Source organism: Lithohypha guttulata (genome assembly GCF_036872675.1).
Source record: "Lithohypha guttulata strain CCFEE 5908 chromosome Unknown scaffold_1, whole genome shotgun sequence".
Taxonomy (NCBI): domain Eukaryota; kingdom Fungi; phylum Ascomycota; class Eurotiomycetes; order Chaetothyriales; family Trichomeriaceae; genus Lithohypha; species Lithohypha guttulata.
The window spans coordinates 873,868-887,156 of record NW_027042750.1 but is presented as its reverse complement, the minus strand read 5'-3'; the positions used below and the strand labels follow the sequence as shown (position 1 = coordinate 887,156).

At 48.2% G+C, this 13,289-nt stretch overlaps 2 protein-coding genes across 2 annotated transcripts; both read right to left on the bottom strand.

The window, feature by feature from the left end:
• Positions 1-2,123: 2,123 nt before the first annotated feature.
• LTR64_000326 (uncharacterized protein) lies at positions 2,124-2,378 on the bottom strand (the record flags this gene model as incomplete). Its single annotated transcript, XM_064894711.1, has 1 exon — positions 2,124-2,378. The coding sequence occupies one exon, from the start codon at positions 2,376-2,378 to the stop codon at positions 2,124-2,126; it is 255 nt and encodes an 84-aa protein (XP_064757398.1).
• Positions 2,379-7,240: 4,862 nt separating this feature from the next.
• Positions 7,241-10,096, bottom strand: LTR64_000325 (uncharacterized protein; the record flags this gene model as incomplete). The annotated part of the gene is made up of 1 exon (XM_064894710.1): positions 7,241-10,096. One exon carries the CDS (start codon positions 10,094-10,096, stop codon positions 7,241-7,243), a length of 2,856 nt encoding a protein of 951 aa, XP_064757397.1.
• Between the last annotated feature and the right edge of the window lie 3,193 nt (positions 10,097-13,289).

The window sequence follows — 13,289 nt, the reverse complement described above, 5'->3', positions numbered from 1 at the left end:
TAGACTTAAGTGATCCTGTAAGTTTAAAAGGGTAGTTGAACAACTTCGGTAACCTCAGTCTAGTGTCCAAGGAATGCAGGCAATACATGCGAAGGATGCAGTCCCGGCGAGTCCTCCTGCACAGGATCCGCCTGCAAGTCAATATCCACGTTCGACGATTGACCTAATGGCAGCAACACTTGCAGCACATACCTCCACATGATATGCTACTGACAGCAATGCCAACGTGGCGCTAAGAATATCTAGTATATATAACCATCAACTACACGCTAGTCTCGCGATACTTTTGACTCTACTTACCAGCAGTATGAGGAATTTTCCTGCCCAGACAAGCACTCGCTGTGGTCGTACCTCTACAAATAAGTTGCGACAATCTTACTCGAAGCAAGATGCAGTCATACAGCCACAGAAATTGGGACATACCATCAGGGCAAAAGCAGCCTTTTCTGCCTAGTTCAAAAACAGCATGGCGCGCAAAGATCCGGGTGGCCTCAGCAGTCATAGTGTTCCCTGCTATTGGGCGCAGGGCATGTTATACGGCTACGTAACACTGGAAAGGCAATGCAGCACAGTCGGCATCTTACAGTATCTCCGTCGAGACACGAAAGATTTTGCATCGAAGCCTCTTTACTATTTGCATCCACTATCGTGTCTACCATGAGTGCAGCCTTGTCTTCGCTCGAGACATCAGATTTGTTTGGCATTGATCGGTTCGTCTGCCAAGTGAGCATGTCTTGCTCGCATAGTGGCAGTGGCTTACAGCCAAGGCAATCTACAATCAGCTGGGCCTCTTGTAAAGCAGATGACAAGATCTATATTGTGGTTCGCGAAGCTGATTAGGTTATTTGAAGAGAGCCTGGCTGTCAACTCTTGTGTGTAGATTTGCGCATCATGTGTAAAATTCAAGTGTCTCTCTTGTCACTACTCGGCTGATAAAACGTAGTCAACTGATACGTTCGAATCACGTTCTGAAGATCGTGAAGCTCCGAGCTTGTCGATATGATTTCTACCAACGTAGCTTTTGCTGAACTGCTTACAACACGCCTCCAGTGTGCGGGTAGATGAACACGTATTTGGAGAAGTGATCTTGCTGTCTACTACCGTCCTGGAAATATGACATGAGATGCTTCAAGGGACGGAAAATATGCAGAAGGCTAAGGCAAGTAAATGTCTACCTAATACTAGGACCAGATCCTTGTAAGGATAACAATCTATAAAATATCGTACTTCCGTTGTCAACCTTTCTCCCGGCAAGTGCATTGCTAGCAGCAGACTTCGATGTGATATGCGCAATCGGACACGTATGGTTTTGTCATTCTTCGTTAAGTTCGTCGCAATTCTCATTCCCTTTAGCGCCTTTTTGGGTGGCGTACCTGCACTTCCACCCCGAAAGTGTTGAGGATAACCATAATGGCAAGGTGAATGTGATAGATTGTCGGTGGAGTGAGTCTTGCCACATGACGTGGCGATGTGATAGAATGTTGTTAGGGTAACTGTACATGCGCATAAAGATACAGGCTTCGACTGGTGTGTGGCTGTTACGGCAATCGCCAAGATTTTATCGATGATGTTTCTTGTGGCGGTTGCCAACGCCTTGTCGCAGGTGGAGGATGACGAATTTGTTTGTGTTTTTGTCCTTGTTTCGCTTTTGCAACTCGCTAGCATTGTTTGGTATGCGACATTGCTTTTGGCCATAGCAGGTTGTGAGATGTATTGCCGGTGGCCGTGAGAGCGAATTCATCCGGGTTGACGGGTTGGTTCGCCAGATTTGCGACTAGTTTCTCGAGTTCCCGGAAGCTAACGCACAGAGATTTGACATGTAGCTGGCCTTGTAATGATGCTGGCCTTATCATTTTTGAGGTGTCCGCAGTGTCCGCAGTGCATAGGCCTCCACCTTTTTGACGGCACCTTGGTGGAAATAGTTCTTTCTTGCCATTACTCTCCGAGTGTTGGAAGAGTACGGAGAGGCGGGTACTCTCGTAGCATCGATAGATGTGGATCAAATTCAACCGCGCTTAGTAGTGACTAGCGGATGCATGTGATGTACGCAACGCAACATCTTTCGCAACATCCCTGAGGACTGGAGGGACATTGAGTTCAGGATTTGCGATAAGATCTGGTGTTCATCGCCAGGGTATATGTGGATGCGTGGATGTCGTGACAGCTGATATGAGTTTTGTATAGTTAATGTAGTGTGGTGGTGCTCCCGTATCGTGCTGATCGATGTGTTGCGGTGGGTAAAATCTCCTGCTGAGCTCCTCCTGCTCCTCCTCCTCCTCCTCCTTGTCCTTGTCCTTGTCCTTGTCCTTGTCCTTGTCCTTGTCCTTGTCCTTGTCGTTGTCCTTGTCCTTGTCGTTGTCCTTGTCCTTGTCCTTCATTCTTGTCCTTGTCCTTCATTCTTGTCCTTGTCCTTCATTCTTCTTGTTCTTCATTCTTCTTGTTCTTCATTCTTCTTGTTCTTCTATACCTTGCTCTTCTATACATTGCTCTTCTATACCTTGCTCCATTGACGTTCCATTCTAGGGTCTTTCCCATTCTTCCTGCTCAGCACTCATTCTAGCTCACCACCCTGATAATTTCTCTCTTGACTCAGATACCATGTCGAAATGTGTCCTTGATGCATCACAACAGGCAATGCCACCATAGGCGATCCTTCCACTCATCACCACTCCCACATCTCTAGTGTTCTGCTTATTTCTTTTAGTTGCCAGACACGTTGCGACAAGGCATTTTTCTGGCGCTCCTCAATCTCCTATCTTCTGTCGAACTCTCATCTGATCTTTGAGCTCGAGGCGACGTTATCAGACCAGCGTGTATTTTGCGGATATGCCTGCTTGTGCACTAGCAAGTTTTGCATGGGTTGTGTTGTATATACTGGGAGTCAGTCTGAACACGTTGTTCCAGCTGTCGAGCTGAGATAATACCGAGTGCAACCTTTGAAGATAGTGCCTGCTCTATCGGAGTCTGTGGGCTCGTTGCGTGTGGATGGGTAGATGGGTGAATAGACGAGTCGTTCGATCTGGTGGTTATGCAGCGAGGTGGAATCGTGTCCTCCTTTCCTGTTGGTCTGGCTGTGAGTCGTATGCGGCAACTGTTTACCGTCGACAAACTTCTGACAACAGCTAGCCTATCGCCTCGCTATTTTGCATGTATTTTTCCACTTCCCTCTCTTGTCTATCGCTGTTCGTGTCGGTTCCAGTGTGGTGACGTGGCGTATTAGGGCACATAGAACGCGTACTTTCAGTAGGATATCGGTCGAGGTTCTTTGAAAGCATGATCGTCTTTGGTAGTCTTGAGGTAGAGGCATGTCCAATGGTTCGCTGGAACGGCATGTTCGTAGTGTATCTGACAAGATGTTAGCCGCAATCCAAGATACTGAGTAGATCACAACTTGCTTCTTCTAACATGGTTTCTTCTTCGTCTACGCTGTACTTGTGCGTGTACTTTCAGCAATCTGATCTGCGCTCGGCGATGCTTCACGCTCATGTGATCCATCGTCCATAGACCAGGACTGTCATTCGGGAACTAGTACACATTGTCCGTGAGACCCGCATGACCGGAATTGGAAACCAGTCCGATAGGCCTAAAGGTGTAGCACGAAGCCAATGTGATATCTGTTGAGTGCTTGTCATGTTTGTGTGTCAGCAGCGAACGAGGTTCAACGTGATGTGGGTCTCATCGACTGTTAGTTTGTGACGTGTGAGTGATTCGAAGATAAGAATTGTCTGTCTCCATCGGATGGACTCATGTAGTATTCCAGGTCGAAGTATGAGCCTTTCAACAACACCCGAGAAGCCTTGCGCGCGCAGGCTTGCTGCTGTCGTGGTGATTTCACAACAATCGACAGGATCCTATAACGGAGTGGCTAGCGTACTCTCAGCCACAGTACTCTTGGCACCTCTTTCCCGACCAGCTGGTTTGACATCTGATGGCCTCAGTCGTTGACAGACACATCACACGTCTTGCAACGCGTCAATTGGATCGTATGGGATGCAGACCTGCATGGTTTTCAAGTATCGGCATCGCACGTCAGTAGTGCCGTCGATGTTCACAGGGCTGCTTTCTAAAGGATCGTGTCTTCGAAAGATTGGTCGTCGACAGGAGCTGGGGCTTCACGTCGTCCTTGGACTAGTACATGCATCTGACCTTGGTTGCAATCGGATGCGAACTCGCCGGAAGACTTAGCTCATTTCGTGCCGCTGGAGGAACACGGAACTCGACAGTGTTTTCTTCTCTGGTTCTAACACCGCGACAACTTCAGAAGCAGGATCTCCTGAGGAAGGTGAGATACTTGAATTCGTGAATTTGGGAGTATTGGGTGCCTCCACAAAATGGATTGGCTGCTTGTGTAACGGATTGTACCATCGTCTGGATTGGTGGCCGTTCTCCAATCCGTGGAAGTTTGGGTGGAATGCTTCATGAAAGTTTTCCCTTGATTTGCACACTAGTCTCACTCTGATTGACTGACAACACGATGGTCGAGGATAAAAACAAGGACGAAGAGCTGATACTGCCCTCCCAAATTGTTCACCTGTGTTCAGAGAGTGGATCTTTAGCAAGCTTTCCCGTTCATCAACATTATAATAGAGGAAGAAGGCAGCCACTGCTCAGCAAGTGACCAAATGTCGTGGTGGGCTGGTGTCCAGACTCTGTCGAAGGTTTGTCGTTGACCTGAATCGAACACTTCGCTCGACAAGAGTTAAGTTGGCTAGAAAATTTCTGGTGCCAGGAACAGCACCACTCCGAAGCATTTAGCAAGGATCAGCCGCTAGATTAAGAGCTGAGGTCATTACCGAACCTGCTCTCCATGGCGGTAGCTGCAGTCCGTGCTTTTGTTTCTCGCATATAATGTGACCATTCATGATGTTATGCATGATTATGTTTCTCGTCACGAGGGTGATGATCATGTACTAACGCCGATCCAGATCAGAACATGAAGCTGTCAGAACTGGGAGACAGAAGGAGTCGATTCAAATCTCAAGGATTGCTGATAGCTGAGGAGCTCACTTGGCGATCAGGCGTATCTTGTTACACAAAACGCTTCAACAGGCGTGAGAGCTCTGAGATGACACGCCTCAGCCAGAGTTACTTTGGGCTCATCTGGTGCAGTGGTGCGTTCGCGGAAATCCAGTTTCCGACAGAGCGATGTGCTTGAACCGATAGCATTGAAAAGTAGGCAGATCCAAATGTTTTCGAGAAAGAAGTGCAAGTCGCTGCAAGGAGTTGTTCCTGCTTTGTAACAAGATGAAAGAACGTAGGCACATTGTTCGCTGTATTGGGATAGTTAGATGGCAGACTGATCCTCAGCTTATCACTGTTGAAGTCTTTCGCAGGAGCCTCTCGTCGAGTGTGAATTGTCGAAAGTATCAAATAGCAGGTTTTCCTTCATGTTCAGTCTTGCTCGTGCTGAACCCCGCGACTTTCTTAGGGTATTCTTCATGGTGGAAAGTGTGGGTTGTTGAGCGAGAAAAGGTCCATCCACTAACAGGCTCAAAGATACATATGCCTGTTCGAGCCTGAACGGTGACCGTCTACTCCACCTGCGTCCTGGAATCGTTTCCACGAACCGTGGTGACTTGCTGTTATCTCCTGCTGGCCAGTGCCGTACTTATAAGAGACATGTTGCAAAGGAGGCTCAGGCACACATGTAGCTATCATGTAGCTAAGCACTGAATCGAGGCCTTCATCGTCATGCCAACAGCATGAATCGTTTCGACTTTGTTTATAACCTCGCACGGGATCCGTGACAGATAGCTCAATGCTCGACACCTCCAATGATGGAGCCATTAGGCTGCCTATCGTGCATTGACCTGGACGCAGCTTCGGGACGTAGTCGACAGGCGCAAGTATGGCGTCTGGTGCGAAGACTATGCAATCTGTTGGATGCTTCCAGTAATTGTTCGTGCTCCTTCAGCCAGCAATATGTGTAATATGATGAATGACAGAGGGTCGTGGTCAACCATTGATTTGTAGCGGTGGGTGAATTGTATCCAGTGTAGGCCAGTTGTTATCGTCGTCCTCCTCTTGTCGTCCGCCCATCTCCACGCCCTTCGACCGAGACACACCATTACTTAAGATTCTGACTCCAATTTTGGACCCGTTCAAGACCCATATCGCGATTGAGCTTCGACCGCATTGCGCACTCTTACAACCTCCGACGTGTTACTGGTCTCGGTAGCTCCTGAAGGGTTGTCGCAGTGGCTTGCATCGATCAAGAGCTAGCTTGTGGACAAGCTTTCTGGAAAGTATAGAGGCTTTGACTATTGCTGGCCTTGTCGGTAGTATTCTGCTTGATCATGAGCTTTCTTCACTTGTAGCACCTTGGCTTCTGCTTTGTTTGAGCGGTGCTTTCGATTGAATATGGATCGGTTGTGTCATGCTTCATACCGCCATGTCGCCTTATTCTGTATTCGGACGTCAGGCAAAGACATTGAGCCGGCTTGTTGACTGTGCTGGACCAGTTTTGAAAATGTGCATGCCAAGTCGACGATAGGATTTTTTGAAGATTCGGACATCGTACATGCAACTTTTGAAAGGTCCAAGATACGCTGAGTACAGCAACGATTGAATGTTCGACCCGAAGCCGGGTGCTGAAGCCGCTTGAGTGTTGAGTCGTTCTGTTTGCTGAGTCGTCCCGTGTCTGGTGTGTCTCGTGGGCGTGGAGCTGCTGTTAGGCGGAGTCACGTTGTCGGAGACCTTCTCTATGGCAAAACTAGCCAGAGCTTGTCATCACTATGAGACCTTGTCAACAGTCATCAAGGACTGGACCTTGTCATCCGACTCGAGACCTTGTCGACAGCCACCAAAGCTGGACCTTGTCATCGTTGTGGGACCTTGTCAACCAACACAAGACGCTGTCAACAGTCACCGAGACTGGACATAGTCAAATCGAGATTCTGAACTCGAGTTTCCCTTGCATGATGAGTGGGAAACAACTTTCAATACTTGCAATCGAACCTTGCATGTCTGTTCGATCAATTGCTTTATCAACCATTTCGCTTCGGATACATCTACCCTGTTGGTATCGACTTTTTCGTGTATCCTACTGACGGCTCTCACCACGAGAAGGCGGTTGAAATTAAGAGCCATTTTGACTGCCACATCTGGCGCATTTTCTCGACCACAAGGGAGCTGAATCTCGACCTTTCTGTATGCATAGTAAGCTGGTCACATAGTGAGAGCGCGCTTCTCACGTCATTACCTTTGATCGTCATATCAGACGAATAAAAATATCTTTCACTCACTTCTTGGAGCCTTTCTTGGCCTCTTTACCTTGTGCTGCAGGCTTCTTGGCCTTTGCTGCAGGCTTCTTGGCCTTCGATGCAGGCTTCTTGCCGTTTTGATTCGCAGCATTCGTGTTAGAGACGGGAGCGGCAGGGATTAGAGACGGGGTGGCGGGCATAGTTCGAGGTCGCCCTGCTGCTTCCCACTCGGCCTTAGTGTAGTGAGGGCCGCATGGCCCCTTCACATGTTCGTAACGGACGCATGCAAAACACGTGGGCTTCGCCTGATCGCACTTGTGCGGGGCTTTCCAGCACCGAGAACATCGACGCTCGACTGCTGCAGCTGCATCCTCACGCTGCATTTGTGCGATAGCCTCGGCCTTTGTCATCAATACGCCGCACGGCGTAGCCTTTGCGAGCCCTGGTAGCTGACTGCATGTTCCACACTTAGGCTGAGCCCCATCACATCTTCTCGATTTCCCTGTTCTGACATACCAACATCTGTAGCATCGGCGATCAGTAGCTGGGGTCCTATTTAGATTATAGAAACTCAATTTCAGCTTGAGGGTGCGTTTGTAGATGGCTTTGGTGCTTCGTTCAAGCCGGACCAAGGCATTCGTCTGCTTAGACTTCCATTCCAACAAACTTTGGCGCATCTGCTCTAGGACCTGAGTCTTCTTGCCCCACAAATTGCTGTCATTTGTTTTCGCTTTATTGTACACATCCTTGATGATAGCTATCTCCTCTTTATGCCATCTCATGCCAAAAATTGGTTGGAGCAGTGGCCATGCTGTGTTGAACCCTTCGAGGGTATTCCAGCCTGAAGGAAGAAGCGGGGCAGATCTTTCGCCACCATCTTCCTGGAAGTCTTCCTCCACTGCTCTAGCGAAAGCCACGGCGGCATTGGTGCAGTAATGAAACCTGCTGCCCGGGCCCGTGCGTGCTTCGCGAGGTAGCGTTCTCAGGAGGATCGAGAATGATGCCTCCAGCATTCGAATGATAAAAATATAGAAGAATCCAAGTTCTTCAAAGACGTCCTTGAGATCGGCGAGGACCATCTTGGCCATAGTGGGATATTTCCGTGCCTCTGGATACCATGACGCCTTGGATCGTTTATAGTTCTGTGTGTGCATCCCCCATCTGACGTAGCATGCTCGAGTTTCTCCAATGTAGTTACGTAGGGTTTTCAAAACAGTATCGAAAAATGCGAGCTGGTATGCCACTCGCTTGGGGTTTGAGTCATTGCCTTGGTCCTGTGTTGCGGCGTTTTGCTCGAGCTCCTGAAAGATGCCTATCAGCGTGGCAGGGCTATAGTCATCACATCCAAACTTCTCCAGAACTACAGGAAGTACAAGACCACAACAAATATCGACGAACTCTGTGCTCAAGTTCTCCTGAGTCAAGCACTTGAAAAATACTTTGAAGGTCCAGTGGAGGCCATCAGGATGCTCTTGGGCACGAAGAAGTATACTCTGCATGATCTTTCGTAGCCGTGCAATACAGAGTTGCTGCTCCTCGCTCATTCCGGACGAAGTTTTCTTGATCTTCTCGTGGACGCTCAAGATCAAAGTTCGTCTATATTTTATACTCCATTGAGAAGATTTAGACGCTCCAGACTCATCGGCGAATTCTACTGCTGCTCGTTGCTCGTCTGCTGAGAGCGTGTCCAGGTTGATATTGCTGGAAGTAGAAGTATATGCCTCACCCTCGTCGCCATCCAGATCTTCTTCGCTGACATCTCCATCGTCGCTGTCAAGGTCACCTTCAGAACACTCAGCTGACTCCAAGTCCTCATGAGCAGCTACGAAGTCTGCATCGTCGATATCATCGTCGTTGAAATTGGACTTCACAGACTCCAGGTCTGCCTCAACAAGACTATGCTCGTCGGTATTGAACATGACCGAGCTCGAATCAGACAACGGACGCAGACCAGAAAAGTGGTTGTCCCGGCTCTCCATGGGGAGATCAGTCTCGCCATAGTTGTTGGATATGAAAAAGGTGACCTGGGGCAGAGGTCCATCCAGAGCATCGACCAAGAACTTCTGACCATTGACTATGAAACCCATCTGTATAGCGATAGCTCGCACCTTAGCCCAGGTCATGATAGTCAAGGCGGCTAAGTCAACGGAAAATGCACTGCTCATGTCCTCATTGGGGTTCGCCGGGTCTCTGAAGGCTTCTATTGCTAGCTGCTTCTCCTCAGCACAATCTTCGTCCAGAACTCGGTCAAGGTCTTCAACAGACGGCAGCGGAACGTCGATCGACCCCTGATCCTTTAATGCTGTCAGGGAGGCAATGATGGCATACCAGGCACACTTGTGGTCGTTACTTGAAGTCTCTATGAGCTCGTGCCCATGAGGATAAACTCGACTGTAGGCCACCTCTGCAGCACTTTGTCCTTGGTTCGAGGTCGGTTTATGTTTATTAATCTGGGCTTCGGTGTCCGCAGCTGTTTTAACATTCTCTTTAGGTTTAACATTCTCTTTATCTTTAATATTGATATCTTGTTTAACGTTAGCCTCTTGGGCTACCTTTGCTGGCCGCTGGGGCGACTTGGATGCAGCTCTTTTAACAAGTCGTTTAACATTGCCGTCTATTTGGGCTAGTGGCTGTCGGGCGGTCTGAGGTACATTGCCTCCTTTAACATCTTTATTGTCCGAGGACTTGGTAGTAGTGGGCGTGTTGCTGGCAGACTGGACGGCAACTCGCTTCTTTAAAGTAAGACGCCTGAACTTTCGTTGGCCACTAGGGAGTGGCGGGCTGGCAGATCGCTTCCGAGTAGTTGGCTTGCTGACAGGGGCCTTGGGAGTAGTAGTTGGCTTGCTGGCAGCGGAGTTGGGAGTAGTAGTTGGCTTGGTATTTCCTCTAGCCATTGTATAGTTAGTTTAAAACGAAGATTTAAAATTTTTAAAATTGAATTGATGTTCTAATCGAACACTTCGCTTTGCTTCAGCTGATTGAGTTGCTTTCAATCTTGCTATAGACTCTGTCTTGAGGAGGAGAACCAAAACTGCGAGGTGTGCAGTTCTGAACACGAATTCGCGGTATCGTGCCATCGCTCCTTCCCAACTTCTTTCAACGCCTTTTTTCTCTCTTACCTATTGAGCTTGTCCACAGGCGTTTACCACCCCTAGAGCCCGGAGCTGAGTTATCCCGACGCAACCAGATAGTTTCCTGCAAAGGACTGACTTCGACGGTGAGGCTTCTCAAGATCGAAGAACAGAAGTATTAGAGATAGACATTTCTGATAATATGTTCAACATTGTCTTCGATGAGATTCATATGCTCTTCCGCAGAATGGATTTTTAGAGAGAAAAATTTCGATTGACAGACACAAACATAATTGACACTCTTTTCACACATGTCTGCCATCAATTTCATATATTCAGTGCGTGCATCGAGGAAAATGTCGTAGAGAACCTCGGTGTCATCACTGATCGAACCTCGCTTTTCGTCAAGAGGGATACTCAAGATTCTAGCAACTGAAAAACGACTCAAAGCAAGGGGATTGTATAGTATATCATGTAGGAGACAACTCGAACAATTCTCACCGATACATGCGGGCAGCTGTCTTATCAATAGAGACATGCAAATCAATTGGCTCTGTACCTTCATTCTCAGACTTCAATAACGCAAAGACGCCAGCTTCACTTACCCAGGTAGGAAGGTCTATCTTTGTGCCCCTGAACAGAATCGTTGTCGGCAACTTTGCTTCCTGATTTCATACCAGGTCAAGTGAACTCAGTCCCGACGTGTTAACGAACTGGCATCCTGTCATGGTACTACCAGCGACCCACCAACTCATCAACTATTCGGATGTGTCACTCCACCAACAAGGTTGACATTTTCGGCGAATCTGACAAGTCGAGCATGGTGGCTTTTTCGCGGTAGCCGACTGGCATGATGTGCTTGTTCCCATGGTAATCATTCTGCTAGAATGGTTCATGGTAAGTGCTGACCGCAAGGTAGCAATCCATGTGGGATACTGATCTGCGAATAACCACGTTTCATGTCAAATTCTGAACCGATACACTTGCGATGATTCTCATGGCTTCATGTTTGGTTGTGTGATGGACTCGATAGGCTCATGATGGGAGGCGTCGGTATCACGGATTAATACCGGTCCTGACGGCTCGAAATTTCTGTTGAAGAGAATACATTCTTATGTCAAATCTCTTAAGCCGTATGTAGGCAACGAACTATCGCGAATTGGAACGTGCTATGGCTTGGCTACTTCAAATTGTTCGTGTTAGCCAGGCGTAGCTCAGGTAGTCCCCAGAACCTTGTTGTTCTCCTCGAGCCACAAGTCCGGCAAATGTGATGTTGTGTCGGATCGATTCGCCGACAGCCCCGATACCCACAGAACTGCAGCTGATCGTAAGAGTATGCGATGGGAACAGCGAGATGATCGTTCTTGTTTGACTGGTATGAATAGACAAGCTGTTCTTACCATCCTTGTGGGCAGGTCGACCATTCTCGACATCTAGGTCGACCATCATTCGTACCGTGCCGTAAGGCTTTATGGACTAGGCCAGCTTGTTGCCGTCCCAGATAATATCTCGACCGAGCTTATCGTTCTTCTTTCGTAATGAGAATGCTAGACTCTTCGCTAGACAGTACGAGTCTCGACGCCGTTACCAATAATTGTATCGTACTGATAGATATTGATATAGAGGATCTAAGTAACTTCGTAAGAGTTGAGAGGCAGTTGGATAACTTTTCCCGTATCGTGGTATGAGGGTCGCTTTACGAACTCGATAGTACAATAGGACATGTTGTTGATGTTGTAGAAAGAGGTAGGTATGTCGATAGTCCTTGTGGCATCTGTGGCACGTGCTAGAGGTCCTTCTTCAGCTGGATCGAGACCTGCCGTAGCCATGGCTGGCTGCGAAGTGACAGCAGCTGATAGTGCCTAAGAACCAGCTTCTGAGCCTGCGTTGGATCCTCTTGTAAAACTGCGGACAGGACGGCAAGTTTGTGATTAAGTGCCCACCTCAGGTGAAACGTCTCGGAAGTGGGATTGGTCAGGCGGTACAGCTGTCATTTGGGGGATTCTGGCTTCTGGGGTTTGATCTCGAGCCTGTCCACATCTTCGAGCGAATGATATGTTGACTGGAAGGCGTTAGCTGTCGCTCCGGAAACCGAGTTGCAGAAGCTGGTGCATGCAGATATTCGTGGAGTAGCGAATTAGGTGTAAACTCACGAGATGTATCCAACGAAAATGCGCATACCAGGTTGTAGATCATGTCGAGACACAGATATCTTTCACCTAGTCTTGGTAGCCAGGTTACTGCTTTTTGTACGTGATTCTCCAAGAAACAGGGCCGAGACAACTAGTTTTCAGTGATACAGGCTGCATTGCAGTACTACTACTATCTCAAATGTTGCCTGCAAATTGAACTTTGAGAGGCACGCTAAAGCAACCGCGAACCTTCGTCCCACCTTCCCACTGAGTGGCCAACACTCGTCAGAACATGAGCACGGTGAGGTTGTAGCTACCATCAGACTGTGTATGAGTATATGCTCACCATGACTATCGCATTTGCACTAAAAGATCTTCGAGCCACGTTCGGCGTGGCTTTGCTATGTATCCTACGAACTGACATGCAGTACCCACCGGTGCTGTGGTAGTGTGTCATGAGATTGCGAGTGTTGCATTCGCCAGTGTTAATCAGCTCATGACCGATGTATGTTGGATGTGCTTGGATGCCTGTGACTTTATGCTAGCACGATAGCATTGAGGGATAGTGAGATCCTTCATACGCTTTGCCGCTGGAGGGGGAAGCGCCGTTACCAGACTGAGTAATGCCCAGCATCAAGACCTCTCAGTTCGGCCATCTTTGGCATACTAAACTGGAGCTGCAATTACTGACTTTGTGGTTTCTCGCGTTTTCGGTCGCGACTTCTAAATGACCAAGAAAACCAGAGCTGTTCTATACGACGTTATCTGTGAATGTTGCAGGGTTTATTCATGATTCGGTTTTTGCGGCGCCTGCACTGATTGTGTACTTCAACCTGAGCCGTCTCAATCCACTCGGGATGTCGTGGGCTTGTTCTATTCCGACC